This window comes from Peromyscus californicus, unplaced genomic scaffold (genome assembly GCF_007827085.1).
Source record: "Peromyscus californicus insignis strain IS unplaced genomic scaffold, ASM782708v3 Scaffold_5__1_contigs__length_169319896, whole genome shotgun sequence".
In the NCBI taxonomy this organism is placed as follows: Eukaryota; Metazoa; Chordata; class Mammalia; order Rodentia; family Cricetidae; genus Peromyscus; species Peromyscus californicus.
This window is the reverse complement of record NW_026294573.1, coordinates 124,044,667-124,060,022: the sequence shown is the minus strand read 5'-3', so window position 1 is coordinate 124,060,022 and position 15,356 is coordinate 124,044,667. Positions and strand designations below refer to the sequence as shown.

General features: G+C 40.5%; 1 protein-coding gene across 4 annotated transcripts in view; it reads left to right on the top strand.

The window, feature by feature from the left end:
• Positions 1-15,356, top strand: part of Usp45 (ubiquitin specific peptidase 45) — a 64,216-nt gene that overhangs the window by 41,399 nt on the left and 7,461 nt on the right. For all 4 annotated transcript variants that reach the window (XM_052718105.1, XM_052718104.1, XM_052718107.1 and 1 more), the window contains 6 exons: positions 700-781; positions 5,852-5,943; positions 7,700-7,756; positions 9,490-9,633; positions 11,794-12,454; positions 13,401-13,498. In XM_052718105.1, the coding sequence (XP_052574065.1) occupies positions 700-781; positions 5,852-5,943; positions 7,700-7,756; positions 9,490-9,633; positions 11,794-12,454; positions 13,401-13,498 (1,134 nt within the window). The remainder of the gene's footprint in view (positions 1-699; positions 782-5,851; positions 5,944-7,699; positions 7,757-9,489; positions 9,634-11,793; positions 12,455-13,400; positions 13,499-15,356) is intronic.

Sequence of the window (15,356 nt, the reverse complement as noted above, 5' to 3'; positions counted from 1 at the left end):
CATTTTGTAAAAGAAATACTATGCCTTAAAACAGGTTTGGTGGTAATCTGTGAAAATTTATAATTAGAATAAAAAGCTTGCTCAATGTTATTTGAAAAATAGAGACTTTCAGGCATGTTTGACCAGTAGCTTCCAGGCTGCATGCTACTAAGGCTAGGTATGAAAATGGCCTAAGACAAAAATCATAAACTTATTCAAAACATAGTTTTGAAATTTGAACTCTGTAGATGACTATACTGTATAACAAGGTCAAAATGTTAGACACAATTGCTGGATGGAGTCTTAGATTTCAGATTCTTCTTATTCCACTAAGTATCCATACCAATAAGTAGGATATACCCCTTTCTCATGGGCATTCACTGTAAACTCAACAAAAACTTTTGTCTTATGCATAAAGAGAATCCTGGGAAGGAAATGTCACTCAAAACATTTATATCAAAAGCATTAGAGTGAAACTCTTCCTCATTATCTGTTGTGAGGAAATCACTTGGATGTAAGATTTAATTTTACTTTCTGTGATCTGTCTCAACATTATAGATAATAAAGCACTTTGCTTGCAAATAAAAAAAAACCTATTTAAGATTCAAATATTTTATTTTCAGGGTAGAAACCATAGTGTAACTTGCTATTTGAAAGTCCCTTTATTGAGAATGAGATCTTCATTAACCATCACTGGGTTCTCTTCTCTTTGTTTTCCAGAGGATACAAGCTAGCATTCTAAAAGCATTTAATAACCCGACTCCTAAGACTGCTGATGATGAAACTAGAAAAAAAGTCAAAGGTATGTGGACTCTGTTAAAGTGCTTTCTAGAGCAATATATTAAATAAGGGTTCCTTCCTCCCTGCAAGGCTCAGGGAGCATCTAAGATCCGGGGAAAGGGCAGAGTGTTGGAGAACACTTTCCCCTGGACATGGCCTACCTTGCACCCCTGAACTCTGAGCAGCTGTGATTTTCCAGTACCTTAACAATCCTGTTGTACAGAGTGGAGGGATCAGAAAACGCATCCTTCCCCAAGTACATAAATGCTGTTCGTGGTTGCTGGAGGAAGGAGACTTTTTTTTCAGAGGTCTAGGCACTGGTCTAAGCCCATGCATATGTAAAGAACCAATCTGTACCCATGCTCCTGTAGGGAAAAGGAAGAAGGGGATCAGTGGAAGTGGGGGGCGGGCACAAAAGTGTTACGGGGATAAATATGTTGAAAGACACATGTGTGAAAATACAATGAAACCACATTATTTATAAAATGAATATATGCTAATAACCTAGAACAGTTTCTTTACAGAGGAGCAGTTGAGCATTATGTGAACTAAGTCTCTAAAGGAGCAACCTTAAAAGGAGCATGCATCTCCTGGACTCCGCCCTAGTGGCATAAGGGAGGAACGTAGGCACTGCCTAATGATGTCTGTTCCCTCTCCACAATGTTAGAGATGAAGCTGGACTTTGTGCCTGCACCTGCAATATTCCGTCAACTTCTCCATCGGGGGGCATTATGAATGTGTGCGCTGCTGTTCTCAGAACTGTACAGTAAACCTGTCTGGGTGTTTGTAAATGCACATTAGAATATACTACTTTAGTATTACATTGGGTTTTACAAATACGACATTGTGTGGTGTTTAAGGCATACATGCATGTATATTGCAGAGATGCTATTGTGTAGTACTTGAGTCTTGTGGGCAGTGACTGAGGAGGCAAATCATCCAGGAAATAGTCCTGCATCACTCAGTAAGTCAAACAGCGCTGTGTATTTAAGAAGAAATTGTGATGCCGGTTTTACTTATTGATTAAAAAAAAATGTCAACTGCAAAATACTTAGTTTTCCTCTGAGCCCTTTTCCTTGTATACAGTCTTCATAATTAGGTTCTTAAGAATCCTTGCTAACTTGAGTCTCTCAGTTATAAGAATTAGATAAAGCATATCTTTTCTGTTGAGGAAACTAATATTTTGTTCAATGTGGGTTGGCGTATAAGTCAGAATGATTCAGTTCATCCCAACTTCTGAGAGACTTCAGCATTCTAGCAAGAGTGTTTTAATGTTGCAGTAAGGGATCCTGTAAGTCTGTCCACGCGGATGGTTTCTCAAGAGTGGGTTATGGCTACAACCCTATGCTGTGCTACAGGATGGGATATGGCTTTAATTATTGTGTTACTGGGCAGGGCAGGCTTAGATACAGTAGAAGGGGTCATATCCTTCTCTTTTAAAGGGAAACAAGAAATCTCCAGGGCTGGTCATAGAGGCACACAGATCTCTTTGAGACCAGCCTCTTGTGAGTGTCAAAGCTACACAGTTGAGACCCTGTCTTCCCCCAAAATAAGGAGCAGGAGATGCTTAGTGGTTAAGAGCACTTTTTTCTCTTGCAGAACACCTGCGTTCACTTCCCAGTGTCTACATGGGTGGCTCACAGCCCTCAGTAATTCCAGTTTCCAGGGACCCAGCACCTTCTGACCTTCATGCATATGGTGTACTTACATATATGCAAACACTCATACATTAAACACATAAATCTAAAACAAAAATTAAAAAGGACTACTCTCTAAAGGACAAGTGGTGGTGACTGGGGAAGAGGGGTGGACATGCTTGCTTTGTGTTGTGATCAACTTGACCAGAAGCCTTCAGAACTTGCTGGCTTTCTGTCACCTTCTGGTGAAGAACTTGTGACCTGGCTTGGTAGGTGAGGCAGCTGAAGTGATGGGCATGCAAATGTTGCTCAAGGAGGTACTACTCTGATGCTTTGTGTTTGAGAAGGGTGTTTAATAGGTGCCGTCATGTGACTAAAGAAGTGGGTGTCAACAGTTTTCTGATGAAACCATGCTTGAAAATTTGAAAATGCTGACTCAGAGTCTGTCCGCAAAAAAGAATGCATTGGGACAGAAAGAACATGTGACAATGTATGTATAATTTTTTTCTTAAATTAATATCACATGATCGATTGACACTGATGTCCATACATGGAATCGTCTAAGGGAGACTTCAAAGATTGTTGAAAGTAGCGCCCTCTTTTGGGGGTTGTGCAGTAGCATTTCCATGGTATATGAGTAGCACCTATTTTTTTCTTCGATTTCTTTTTTAACTAAATTTTTTTTTCAACTTCACATATTGCACTTTTCATAACAACAACCCTCACTGCCTACTGCCCTATCATCTCTGTCTGCCTCTCCTCTTCCTCACGAATCCCAAAGACAGTGGTTTGCCTTTTCCAGAATCTAGTGCTAGCCAGTAGTTCAGAGGTAAAGGATAAGGCCTCCTGAGCTCTTTGATTGACTGATAATGCTGGTCCTGTGTGGTCCTGATGCAGTATTGATGTGAGTTGATGATTACAATAGTTGTATCACATCTAGGAAATGGCATTTTGTAGCCCTTTACCCTGTCTTCTGCTCTTACATACTTCCTGCCCCCCTTCCGCAGTGTTCCCTGCCTTACGGAGAGTGTGTAGGGGACTTGTTTAGGCACGGGCCCACACTGGCTCTACTTTCTGCATCCCGGGGCAGCCGTGAGTGTGCACTCACCACTGTTTATTGTGAGGAGGGCCTCCTCTGATTTAGGCTGGGAGACACTTGTCTGAAGAAAGCAGTTTGCTGCTCTGTCTAGTTTACCATCAGAAACGTGTTCCCCGTTTGAGTCTACTGCTTCCTGTGCCTGCATTGCTCACCTACATTGATACTTACCGTGTCAGGCATTGGTTCACCACCTCTGTGGAGAGGGTATCGAGTTCAATTCAGAGGGCAGTCACATTACCTTGTTTTATCTAGACAAAATGTCTATATGCTCTAAAGACATTGCAGATTCACTGTGTGTTTAAGAGACTAATAATAGCAGCACATCTTGCCTGCTCCAACTTTTTGCTACATGTCCGTCAATGTAAGACAAGCCAATGATTAAGCATAGCTTGTATAGATACTGCAGTTTGAGTTTATAGCCTGTGACATCCAATTCCTACTCTTAGTGTATATTCTGCCTTGAAATACTGTTAGTATGAAGTAATCATTGTTAGAGGACACTGTAAGATATGGTGTTTTATTTCTAACTTTTATTTTTGTAGTATTATACTGTTTATGACCATAATTTATAAAGAAGTGCTCTAACATTTTATTGTAGTTACAGGTTTAAGACTCACTTTCTTGGGGTTGGGGATTTAGCTCAGTGGTAGAGCGCTTGCCTAGCAAGCACAAGGCCCCGGGTTCGGTCCTCAGCTCTGGAAAAAAAAAAAAAAAAAAAACCTCACTTTCTCAGCCAGGTACAGTGGCACACACCTTTAATCCCAGCACTTGGGAGACAAAGGCAGGTGAATCTCTATGAGTTCAAGGCCAGCCTGGTCCAGATAGTGAGTTCCAGGACAGCTAGAGCTACATAGTGAGACCCTGTCTTGGAAGTGGGGGGCAGCTGGAGGGCATAGTTTCTCACATGTACCTTATTACCTGTGTTGTGATGCTGCCATCTAGTGTGTGTTGAGAGCAACAACCCTGGTTTCTTTCTGTTTGTGTCAGCTCTCCTTTTAATCCCTTGATTTTTCTAAATGAAACACTGTATTTCCTAATAGTTACTATAAAATGTCTAGGGTATTAAAGTATGTCTTCTCTGTTATTAAGTGTTTTGGATACCTTTTTCTGAAGGTAGAGGCTTGCAAAGGATAGAAAGCAAGATGAACAGTTTTGTTAATAGACTTTCTGTCTTGGGTTTTATTGAGAAAACTTTAAATATCTGTCAGAGCAGAAAGATTAGCACAATGCATTTTCTTGTGTGTGTGTGTCACCTAACTTAACTACATCCATAGCATATTGCTTGGTCAGTTTCCTCCAGTGCCCGGTTATTTTAAAACAAACCATTAGCACAATTTCCTTTGTTCTGTAAGTACTTCTTATACAGAATCATTTCGACTTTTTGGTGTAATCAAGCACATGGGTGTATATGTTCACATGAGCTATCAGCTGCCCAGGGTCACTTCCTATACTGTGCTTCACATACTTGTTTTTTGTTTGTTTGTTTTTTGTTTGTTTGTTTTTCGAGACAGGGTTTCTCTGTGTAGCTTTGCGCCTTTCCTGGAACTCACTTGGTAGCCCAGGCTGGCCTCGAACTCACAGAGATCCGCCTGCCTCTGCCTCCCGAGTGCTGGGATTAAAGGCGTGCGCCACCACCGCCCGGCCACATACTTGTTTTTTATATCCCCTTTTCATAGCCAGGTTCTAGAATCTTTAGCCTCAAGAACAGCTATTTTCCCTATTCTGTCTAACTTTATATTAGGTACAAAGGCATCAAGAAGATTAATGGGAGCAGCTGGGGTGTGATATGAGTTAGTAGTTATTGCTATATTTATTTTACCTAAATAGTTTGGGCTGACAGGATGACTTAGCAAGTAAGGGTGTGTACTGCCAACTCTGATGACATGAGATTGATCCCTACATGATGTTAATTCCTACAGATCATGGTACTCGATACTCATATATATATATATATATATATATATATATATATATATCTCCTTTACGAAATTGTAAAGGAGGGTAGGAGAGATGACTCAGAGGTTAAGGGCACTGGCTGCTCTTCCAGAGGTCCTGAGTTCAATTCCCAGCAACCACATGGTGGCTCACAACCATCTATTGTGAGATCAGGTGCCCTCTTTTGGTGTACAGGTGTACATGTAGATAGATCACTCGTATACATAAAATAAATAAATAAGTCTTAAAAATTTTTAAAAATTGTAAAGGAGAAAGATCTAACATAATATGTACATTATTGGATATAATATAGAAGCTATACTTTATCTAGATGACATTTGAATAAACAAATAATGGCATGTAACTGTTGGATCAGTGACTTTTGTAAAATTTTAATTAAAAAAATGGATGCTTTTTACAGCCTATGGAAAAGAAGGCGTGAAGATGAACTTCATAGATCGGATCTTTATTGGTGAATTAACTAGCACAGTTATGTGTGAAGAATGTGCAAATGTATGTACCTAGAATTCATACAAATGTATGTACCTCAATCACATTGTTTTTGTTGTATTGTGTTTTAGTTCTCAAGTATCACAGTGGTTATCAATAGCTATTTGATAAATTGATAGGCTTACTTTCAATAACAATTACTTTTCAATAACAATAACAATTCAGATTCCCACATTGCTTCATACACAAATACAACCACTTAAAGGATATTAGTGATGTCTCAGAAGTAGCTAGTGCCTTTCCTTTATAAAGACTCAAGTACTTGCTCAAGCTCCAAGATGCTAAAGCTGATAGCACATGAAACCTGTTAGTGAAGAAAAGAGAAAAAGACTGTTGTGGCAATAGTCATCGCAGTGAACTTTCCTGTAGCCATCAGATGGATAACGATGACCAGAACTCTTGTGTTCCTGAGTGGAGTGCGTGTCCACTGAAGTCAGCTCGCTGTTCAACTTTCCTGACTTAGAACAGCTCGTGATAATGGCAGCAAAGAGGTTTTCTTCTACATGCTGCCTTGAACAGTCATTAAAAAGGACTATGACAGGGCTCTGCATAGTAATTCTTGTAAAATGTACCTTCTACTTCTAAAAAGTGAGCACGTTTTTAAGTGTTTCTAAGTAAACATGCTTGTTTATGTGGTTTCATTTTTCCTCTTGACTTTCCTGAAGTTATTCTGAGTCCACTTCTCTCGGTTGCTCTCCCCGTTTTGCTGTGTATATGTAGCACAGGCTGGCTTTGAACTGGAGTTCTCCTGTGTCAGCCTCCCAGGTGGTGAGATTACAGGTATATGCCATGCCAGATAAGCCTATCTGAATATGATCGGATGTAATAGCTTCTAGTTTAGACTGAGGTGAGAGAGAAATTTCTGTGAAAATGAGTAACTGTCCCAGTGAAAAACAAGTAACTGTCACAGTGCAGTATTCTAAAATGTGGCAACATAAGACTATCACATTTGATTTAGGGTTTTCTTTTTGTGTGTGTGGTTACGTGATATTCAGAAGGAGTGTGTTTGTGTCTGTACTCTTGACTTAGTCTTTGAATTTAGTACAATTCTTATTGTAATACTATCTTTAACATCATAAAATATGCATGAATTTTTATAGATTTTTCAACTGCTTGATAAGAAATATTTCTAAAAATGTGGCTGAGTGTGATAGGTTAAACTTTTATCAGATTTTATAGGTAAAGAGTCTGGATGTTCAGTTTTTCTGCCCTCCCTCTTCTTGCTTATGACATTGAAACCTAGAATGTGACTATAACTTTTACTAAGATTTATAGAACTTTGGGCACAGACACTGATTTCTCTCTTACATAGATATCTTCTAAAACAGAATTATTCTAAGAAATCGGTCAAACATTTTCATTTCTGTGTTTTCTTTTTTCTTCCCTCCCTTCCTCCCTCCCTCCCTCCCTCCCTCTCTCCCTCCCTCTCTCCCTCCCTCCTTCCTTCCTTCCTTCCTTTCGTCTGTTTTTGTTTTGGAGACAGAGTTTCTCTGTGTAACAGCCCTGGCTGTCCTGGAACTCGCTCTATAGACCAGGCTGGCCTTGAACTCACAGACTCACAGAGATCCGCCTGCCTCTGCCTCCCAAGTGCTGGAATTAAAGGTGTGCGCCACCACCGCCAGCTTTCTGCTTTTCCTTAACACTTCATATTGGGATTTTTAAGTCACCTGGGAAGTTTGGTTTATTTTGCTCTTTACCAACAGTGTGTATCTGTGTTAGAATTCTAGCTGAAATTCTCAATCTGCTTTTTCTTTTTAAGATCTCCACGATGAAGGATCCCTTCATTGATATTTCACTTCCTATTATAGAAGAAAGGGTAAGGAGAAATAATCATGAAACTCCTGCAAAGAGCGTGCATTCATTCATTTATTTAAGCACCTGTTGAGCTTATTATCCATATCTCAGAGTCATGTGGTTTACACAGAACTGGGTTTGTATAGTATGTTTGATATCAAGTATGTGGACATGTGTATGAAGTATATATATTTTCTTACTAGAATTAGATCTTTAAGCATTGTATATAGTCGGACTTTCTTTGAACCACCAGCTCCTGAATAATGACATGGAGACTTTTTTTATTAATTATGAAAGCTTGGCCTTTGCTTAGGTTTGTTCCCACCTAGCTCTTTTTTTTTTTTTTTTTTTTTAGATTTATTTATTTTATGTATACAATGTTCTGTCTGCATGTATGCCTGCAGGCCAGAAGAGGGCGCCAGATCTCATTACAGATGGTTGTGAGCCACCATGTGGGTGCTGGGAATTGAACTCAGGACCTCTGGTAGAACAGTTGATGCTCTTAACCTCTGAGCCATCTCTCCAGCCCCCCCCACCACCTAGCTCTTAAAACTTAAATTAAAACTCATATATATGGGCTGGAAAGATGGCTCAGAGGTTAAGAGTACTGACTGCTCTTCTAGAGGTCCTGAGTTCAATTCCCAGTAACCACATGGTGACTCTCGGCCATCTGTAATGAGATCTGGTGCCCTCTTCTGGCATGTAGGCAGAACACTGTGTACATAATAAATAAATCTTTAAAAAAAAAACAACTCATATATATTAATCTACATTCTGCCATGTGGCTTGTTACCTCTCCTCAGTATTTTATATCCGACTTCATCCATGTCTGGCTGGCGAATCTCCCGCCTCAGATTCTTTCCCAGAATTCCTATCTCTGCTGGGAATCCGGCCTATCCTCTGCCTGCCTAGCTATTGGCTGTTCAGCTCTTTTTTAAACCAACCAGAGGGTGCCTTAGGTGGGTGAGGTAAAACAGAGACACATCTTTACACAGTATACAAAAAGATTATCCCAACACTTGTATTTTGAAGGTGTTAAGATAATTACCTTTTTAAAATGGGTTGAAGAGAAAGCTTAGCAGTTAAGGGTACTGGCTGCTTTTCCAGAGGACCTGGGTCCAATTCCAAGCACCCAGATGGCTTGTGAGCTTACAACTGTCTTGTCTTAGTTAGGGTTTCTATTGCTGTGAAGAGACACCATGACCATGGCAACTCTTACAAAGAAAACATTTAATTGGGTCTGGCTTACAGTTTCAGAGGTTCAGCCCATTATCATCATGGCAGGGAGCATGACAACATGCAGGCAGATGTTGTGCTGGAGGAAGAATAGCTGAGAGTCCTACATCTTGCAGGCAACAGGAAGTCAACTGAGACCCTGGGCAGTATCCTGAGCATAGGAAACCTCAAAACCCACCCCTGCAGTGACACACTTCCTCCAACAAGGCCATTCCCACTCCAGTAAAGCCACACCTCCTAATAGTGTCACTCCCTATGAGATTATGGGAGCCAATTACATTCAAATGATCACATTCTTCAACTCCAGTTCAAGTTGCAGGGCATCCATCGTGCTCTTCTGGCCTCTATGGGCAATGAATACAAGTGGTGCACAGACATACATGCCAAAACCACCCATACTAATAAAATAATCTAACAATTATTTCTTAAAAAGAAAATTACCCTGTTATGTTTCTATTAAATTAGGAAGTTTGGAAAAAATTTATTTGCTTAAAATGTTTTATGTTACATGTGGCGTAGGTTTCAAAACCTGTACTTTTGGGAAAAATGAATAAATACCGAAGTCTACAGGAGACAGACCGAGATCCCAACAATGCCACCATTGCTGTAGAAAATACCCATCAACCCAGAGCTGCCAAGATGCATTCCTCACCTAAAGATAAGGCAAGTCAGATTGTGGTGGGGGGTATGTTTTTAATACTTTTGTTTTGAAATATCTCAAGGATGTTCACAAGTAGAAACAGCAGTATCTAATAAACATCCCCCATCCTGTTTCTCAGCTTTACAATGATCATTTCATGGCTGATCATGTTCCATCATATATATTCCATCATTTCCTCTTTTCCAACCCAGGTTATTCTGAAGGAAATCCCAAATATATCATGTACCTCTAAGTACATCACTAAAAGTTACTTTTTGGGGGCCCCGATAGAGCCCTGTAGTGGAACACTCCCGATGCTCAAATGTTCAACACCCAGAACAACAAAGAAATAAAAAATGAAGATACTCTACAAACATTACCAAAGTACCCGCATATACCTGAAATTGTCAGTAACTCATTAGTAATATCAAACCTGCTTCTGTTTTATGATCTAAAAAAAGGGTTCACAGGTTACAGTTGATGAGCACACTTTTTAAATCTTTTTATAACCTATAGATTCCCTCGTTTCAATCTATTTACTGAAGCAATGTGATCCTTTTGTTAATAGTTTCCCACATTCAACAATAATTCATTTTGCTATTGAGTTCCCATGGCTCTGACAGGTTTTTCTCTCTGTTACTTCTTCTCTACTACGAATTGGATCTAGAGGCCAACTTTTAGCGTTGATTGTTTATTTCATTTTGAGCAAGACAACTTCTAGCCAGGTGTGGTGGTGCTTGCCTGTATTTCTAGCACTCCAGAGGCTGAAGCAGGAGGATCCCAAGTTGAGCTTCACAGTAATTCCGGCCTGGGCTGAGCTATAGTAGCAAGATTTGTCTCTGAAACTGTAAACAAAGCAAAATGGGGGAGATGGAGCTGGGCAGAGGAGGGAGAGGTACTGAGTTTTAAGTGGTGGTATATATTCAAGTAGGGATGTGTAATTTTTGGTGTCTATCTTTTCATATTGCTTGCTATTCAAACATCTTGTCAATACTTAATTTTTCTAGAGACATGTCTGGTTGTTAACTATTCTATTAAAATAGAAAGAAATCAATCTGATTTGTATTTTATTTAAGGAGAATGCCTTTTATGTAAAATAAATTGTACTGAGTCGTCAAAGTGACATGAAATTGAAGCTACTCTGTTAGAAATCTTATAGGGACAAAACTACAAAAGATAGAATGTATGGTTTTTCTCTTGTTTTATTTTATCTTACTGGTTATCTGTCCATCCATCTGTTTGGTTGGCTGGTTGATTTTGTTTTTGTTTTGTTTTGTTTTTTTGAGACAGTCTTCTTGTATTATAATTCTGGCTAGCCTGAAATTCAGTATTTAGCTCAGGCTGGCCTGAAATTCAGTATTTAGCTCAGGCTGGCCTGAAATTCAGTATTTAGCTCAGGCTGGCCTGAAATTTGCTTCAGCCTCCCAAGTGCTCGGATTACAGGTGTAACCTTCAAATAAAGTCTGTCTCATTTCTGCTCGTAAGATCCCTAGGGTGGTTGATACTCTTGACCATGTGCCTTTTCTAACAATGGAGAATAGAAGTGCTGATTGGAGCTTCATAGGTGGAAAGGATGAAGGCACTGCAGGTTCTGATGTGCCTTTCTAAAGCACTGGCTAGTAAAATCTGAGTTTGTAATGACTTTCTTTAGCTTGTGCTGTTTTGTTTTTGTTCGTTGTTTGTTTAGTTATTTTGAGACAAGGTCTCTCTCTATAGTCTGACTGTCCTGGAACTTGCTGTGTGGACCAGGCTGGCCTCAAACTCACAGAGATCCTCCTTTCTTTTTGCTTCCCAAATGCTGGGATTAAAGGTGTGTGCCACTACCGCCCGGCTGTTATTCATCTTTTATTTTGTGCTCTTTACTAGACCAAATACATAGTGATGGAAATAGATGTCTTATATCTATGTGAAAGGCTTAAGTTTTTCTCATAGCCGTGTTTTACAGAAATCCCATTCCCTTCCCCACACATGGCAGCCACTGCTGTTAGTCTCCCGGGTAATAGATTAGATTTAAATTAGAGCAAATTAGTCTATCATCTGTTGATTCTCGTTTAGGTAGATATTTGAAATGGATCTCAGAGAAATGTTTATTTAGTAATTGGGGCAGTTAAATGGGACTCATGGCATTTGTTTTCAATAAGGTCACAAAATTCTTTTCTCTGAAACATTTTGTCAACTTCCAGAATCAACTAAGTCATGACCGAAAACCTTTAAGAAAATTACCTTCTGGAGAAGAGAAAACTGGCGTTATGCATCAGAAGAACGAAAACTTTGAAGGGAGTGGGTTTGCCAGCGTCATGAGTACCGAGTCGTCCCTGAACGAGAGCCCCACCGACGGCAGTGAGAAAGAAGGCAGCCGTTGTGAAAGCAGTGCCGACGCCGACAGCGAAGCTTCTGAGTCCGAGAGTGCTTCCAAGCAAACTGTGCTCCGATCCAGCGGCGATTCCTGGGGGCACACAGAGCAGCACCTGCATCTCGCCTTGGCAAGTGAACTACCACACAGCACGGAGACTCCCAGTGGGGAGGCAGACGTGGCTGAGGCAATTGCTGGACTTCGTCTGGGCAGCGCTGTAATTGGAAATAGAGACTGTGACAGGGAAAAACAGCCACTCGGTGTCCCCAGTAACTTGTGTTTTTCAGAGGGAAAACATATGAGGTTTCATAGTGCCCAAAATGCTTTTCAGACTCTTTCTCAGAGCTATGTAACTACTTCTAAAGAATGCTCAGTGCAGTCCTGTCTCTACCAGTTCACATCCATGGAGTTGCTGATGGGCAACAATAAGCTTCTCTGTGAGGACTGTACTGAAAAGAAGCAGAAGTGTCAAAAGGAAACCAGTTCTGCAGGTAAACATGCAGCTGGCTTTGTTTCTGGCTTGTGATGCATTGTAGGGACGAGTAGTTTATAGTTCCTTGATGGGGCGCTCCAGAACCTGTGTGCATTGAGCCACTTGGCACAGGCCTTGTCTTCCTTTCCTGTCTCTGCACTCAGGACACTGGATGGGCAAGTAGATTCCCAGTAGATGTTGCAGTAACTGAAGAGCAAGAAGGACATGTCTCTGTCTTGAAAATACAAACTCATATATTCTAATCTGAGGGATTTGAAACCTTCCTTAAAATTTACAGCTTAATCACTAGTGGGATTTGAGATTACTGGCCTTCACAAATCCCCTCAATTTCTTATAAATCCAAGATATGTATTTGAAGTTCTTAAATATGTTTATGCCATGAATCCAGTGTTTGCTTGATTAGAGAAAAGTGGGAATTCTCACCAATGGATTTTCAATACATCACTCACATTAATGAGTGGAAAGAATAATCTCAGTGACTACACTGTTGCTTAGATGGGGAGAGAGAGGGCTTAGCAGGTAAAGGGTTTGCTGAAATAAGCATAAAGACCTGAGTTCTGATCCCCAGCCCCTGTGTGAGAGCCGAGGGCGGTGGCACATGCTGAAGTCCTAGCACTGGGGAGGCAGAGGCAGGCGGGTGGATCTCTGTGGTCCACACAGTGGGCTTCAGGACTACATGCAGAGACCTGTCTTTAAATGTAAAACAATGGCAGTGGCGGTGGTGCACACCTTTAATCCCAACACGTGGGGGGCAGAGGCAGGCGAATCTCTGAGTTCCAGTACAGCCAGGGCTACACAGAGAAACTGTCAAAACAAACAAACAAAAAAAACCCCACAAAACATATGGTATAGTACTATATAAATAGCTTTTATTAGATGTCTAGCACATTCTAAGTAATATAGTCAATGGAATTTTACAAGTAAATTGGTTGTGTTTTATACAGAAAAGAAAGCAGGAGGAGTTTATACTAATGCCAGGAAGCAACTCCTTATATCTGCTGTTCCAGCTATCCTAATTCTTCATCTTAAAAGATTCCACCAGGTAAGAGTCTGTTTACTAACACTACAGCCAGTTTCATATGTTTGCAGAGCCATAAGACCTACGGGAAATTGTCAAGCATTTCCTTGAATTAAGAAAATTGTCATGTGAGATGTCCTCCACCCGGGGGAAAAAGCTTGATTAACAATATTGGAAGATTTAAGTGGTGGGAACCTCAGTGATGTCTCTAAGTGGCATGTGATCACAGGTGTGTTTGAATGGAGACTACATGTATTAAGAGGAATTAAAGAAGCAAAAAGGCAAAGCCCACACAGCTTTTTGAACTGTCATGACCAGGCTGAGGTGGTGTTTGGGCAGGGCAGTGTTGACTAGGGATCCAGCACAGGAAGGCTTTGAGGGAGGGCCCATAAGGCTGGGGGGACAGACAGACGTGAACGACACCTAGATGGTTTTAGTGTTAAAGGAAAGGTGGCTTTTCTTGAACTATTTATCATTTTAACCTTGTGTCCTGTCTAGTGATGCTTTGTTTTTCTCTCTGGTATTTGGTTTGAACCCAGGGTTTTCGGTTTGCTAGGCCTACATCTTTTGTCCTGTTTTCTTTTCTTTTTTCAAATTAAAGGCAGAGTCTTGGGAAGTTGCCCAAGCTACTCTGGAATTTTCTGGGTAGTCTGGAAAGGCTTTGAAATTGCAGTCTTCTTGCTCTGCCTTCTAGGCAGCTGGATTATAGGCTGTGCCATCAGCCCTGACTACTTTTTTTTTAAAATGGCTTTTAATTTCTCTAGAAGAAGAAAGAAATATAGACTATTAAGTACTGTATCTTCTTTTTCTTTTTTTTTTATTTTTTTATTTTTATTTTTATTTTTTTAAAGATTTATTATGTATACAGTATTCTGTATGCATGCCAGAAGAGGGCATCAGATCCCATTATAGATGGTTGTGAGCCACCATGTGGGTGCTGGGAATTGAACTCAGGACCTCTGGAAGAGCAGCTAGTGCTCTTAACCTCTGAGCCATCTCTCCAGCCCTGTATCTTCTTTTATTGTTGTTGTTTTTGTATGTGTTTTTGAGACAGTGTTTCTCTGTGTAACAGCCCTGGCTGTCCTGGAATTCGCTCTGTAGACCAGGCTGGCCTTGATCTCACAGAGATCCACCTGACTCTGCCTCCCGAGTGCTGGGATTAAAGGCGGGTGCCACCACCGCCCAGCACTAACTGTTTTTTTTAAGTTAGGGGTTTTTTGTTTGTTTTGTATTTTAAAATAAAATTAGTAATTGAAGACTAGGAAAATTGCTCATTTGGTGAAGTGGTTAGTAAAGGAAGGGGAGGAGGGAAGGAGAAGCGGGGGGGGGGGGGGGGGGGGGGGGGGGGGGGGGGGAAGACAGGTATTTGTTAGTGATTAAAGCCCACACCTTTAGTCTCAGCACTAGGAGGGGAGTAGGGAAGCAGGGGAAATCTTTGTCAGTTCAAGGACAGCCAGAGCTGCATAGAGAGAACTTGTCTCAAACAACAAAAGAACCAAAACCAAAACCAACAAAAAAGCTCATGATTCTCCATAGCCAAAGTTACGGAAACATTTTTCAAGGTTAGCTTTGGAAAGTAAAAATAGAAAAGGAGGTAGAGTCTTCTGAAGATCATAAAAGTTCTTTTGATTTCTGCAATGTGAAGTTTACTTTTATTGAAAACTATTGCAAGTGTTCGAGTTCTTTCATGGTGAGTGAATTTCATTGAATTTTAGAAACGAAAAGAACCTAAAAAGATCTGTTTGTACCCATTTCTGACTTGACCTAGATAAGGTTGCCCACAGTCAAGTTCATTTTTGACTAGTCACTGAGTTAGGTACCCTGGACTCTGTCGACTATATTTCCGTGACAGTATGTGTCAGAGGACTAGCTTTTAGCACAT